This window comes from Amphimedon queenslandica, unplaced genomic scaffold (genome assembly GCF_000090795.2).
Source record: "Amphimedon queenslandica unplaced genomic scaffold, v1.1 AMPQUscaffold_13335, whole genome shotgun sequence".
Lineage (NCBI taxonomy): Eukaryota > Metazoa > Porifera > Demospongiae > Haplosclerida > Niphatidae > Amphimedon > Amphimedon queenslandica.
In genome coordinates this window covers 159,996-161,296 of record NW_003546429.1, presented here as the reverse complement: position 1 = coordinate 161,296, position 1,301 = coordinate 159,996, and the positions used below count along the sequence as shown (strand labels likewise).

The 1,301-nt window shown below is 38.1% G+C and overlaps 2 protein-coding genes across 2 annotated transcripts in view; both read left to right on the top strand.

The window, feature by feature from the left end:
• The window catches only part of LOC100636960 (ubiquitin carboxyl-terminal hydrolase 22-like), a 2,862-nt gene extending 2,754 nt beyond the window's left edge, over positions 1–108 (top strand). Inside the window, exon 5 of the mRNA XM_003387617.2 lies at positions 70–108. Coding sequence (XP_003387665.1) covers positions 70–108 — 39 coding nt within the window. The remainder of the gene's footprint in view (positions 1–69) is intronic.
• A 253-nt stretch (positions 109–361) lies between these two features.
• LOC109583022 (leucine-rich repeat serine/threonine-protein kinase 2-like) overlaps positions 362–1,301 on the top strand; it is a 15,501-nt gene continuing 14,561 nt past the window's right edge. The window contains exons 1-5 of the mRNA XM_019998168.1: positions 362–552; positions 605–698; positions 971–1,065; positions 1,123–1,199; positions 1,260–1,295. Coding sequence (XP_019853727.1) covers positions 391–552; positions 605–698; positions 971–1,065; positions 1,123–1,199; positions 1,260–1,295 — 464 coding nt within the window. The 5' untranslated portion in view covers positions 362–390. The remainder of the gene's footprint in view (positions 553–604; positions 699–970; positions 1,066–1,122; positions 1,200–1,259; positions 1,296–1,301) is intronic.

The window sequence follows — 1,301 nt, the reverse complement described above, 5'->3', positions numbered from 1 at the left end:
AAGCGAAGGGTAAGTAGCTCCTCATGCTCCTCCCTCTTTTTATTACACTCTCTTTCTCTTTATTTGCAGGTACTTGCTCTTTTACCACAAAAAAGTTTTAGAATATAATTGATAAAAATTTAATTTATTATTTAATAATTATTATTGCTCAATTTGTAGTTCGCTCATCACTAGGAAAATTATAAATAATAATAATAAAGATAATAAATAGTAAATAAATTATTCTAATTTTTACTGGAACTCAATAATTCTTAATTCTTATTTATTACTTCTCTTCTTATTACATTCACTCTAAATATTTTTAAATTTTCAAAATTTCCCGCGATTTTCTGAGCACGCGCAGAAGTGAAGGCACGAGTTAATTAACTTTTGATAACTAGATAGTACAAGATGTCTGCTGGAGCAGGTCGAAGGAGACACTCCATGGAGGCCTCCGCCTTCTCCCGACCAGCTTTGTTCCGTCCCCACTTCTCTTCGACCAGTAACCTCAATGCTAGTGTTGCTAGCTCTCGGGGCATGCAGCCGCTAAAGGAACAAGACGAGGTCCTGGCGGTAAAGACTAAGTTATTGTCTTGTTTTTTTTTTATATTTTATTGGCTTGTAGTCGCCTGCGGAATTCATTAATGCCATGAAGACCTCTAAAGCTGAAGAAATGCTCGTTTATGCTTGTGGGAAGCTAGCACAGGCTCTGGACGATGGTAAATTATGGAGACACCCGAGGACTGTGTGCGGGAATGAGATACTATTGGAATGGTCTTGTAGACTAGCTTGTAGTTGTGTAGTGCAGACAATGGAGGAGTAATCTCTCAACTGTCTCACACTATCACTGTTTTATGTCTTTTCATTAAACACTGAAAGCTTCTGCTGTTTGGTTGTGTTGCACTTTACATAAGCTGCCATTACAATAACTGATTACCTAACCTGAAATTCTGTCACTCTCTCCTCCCTCCCCCTCTCTCTCTCTTTCTAGATAATCCAGAATTAGCTGATGTTAAAGAAGAAGAGGTAATCCGTGTCACTTACCAAATGATGATCAACCACCCGTTGAATTCAAACTTACTACAAGTAATAGCAGCAACCAAAATCCTATTTATTTATTTCTTTTATTTATTGTATTTTTAGTTAGCCTGTGAAGTATTTCTCCGTTGCAACAGTAAGGCAGCTTACAGAGGCATTGTGGAGGAGTATGCAGTATTCAGGTAAGTAGTACAGCTGCAGTGGCGGCCATCACAGCCTCATCAATACTGTGTCATCTTTAGACCCGTACTCTCGGCAATTAAGAATCACAAGAATGAGCCAAA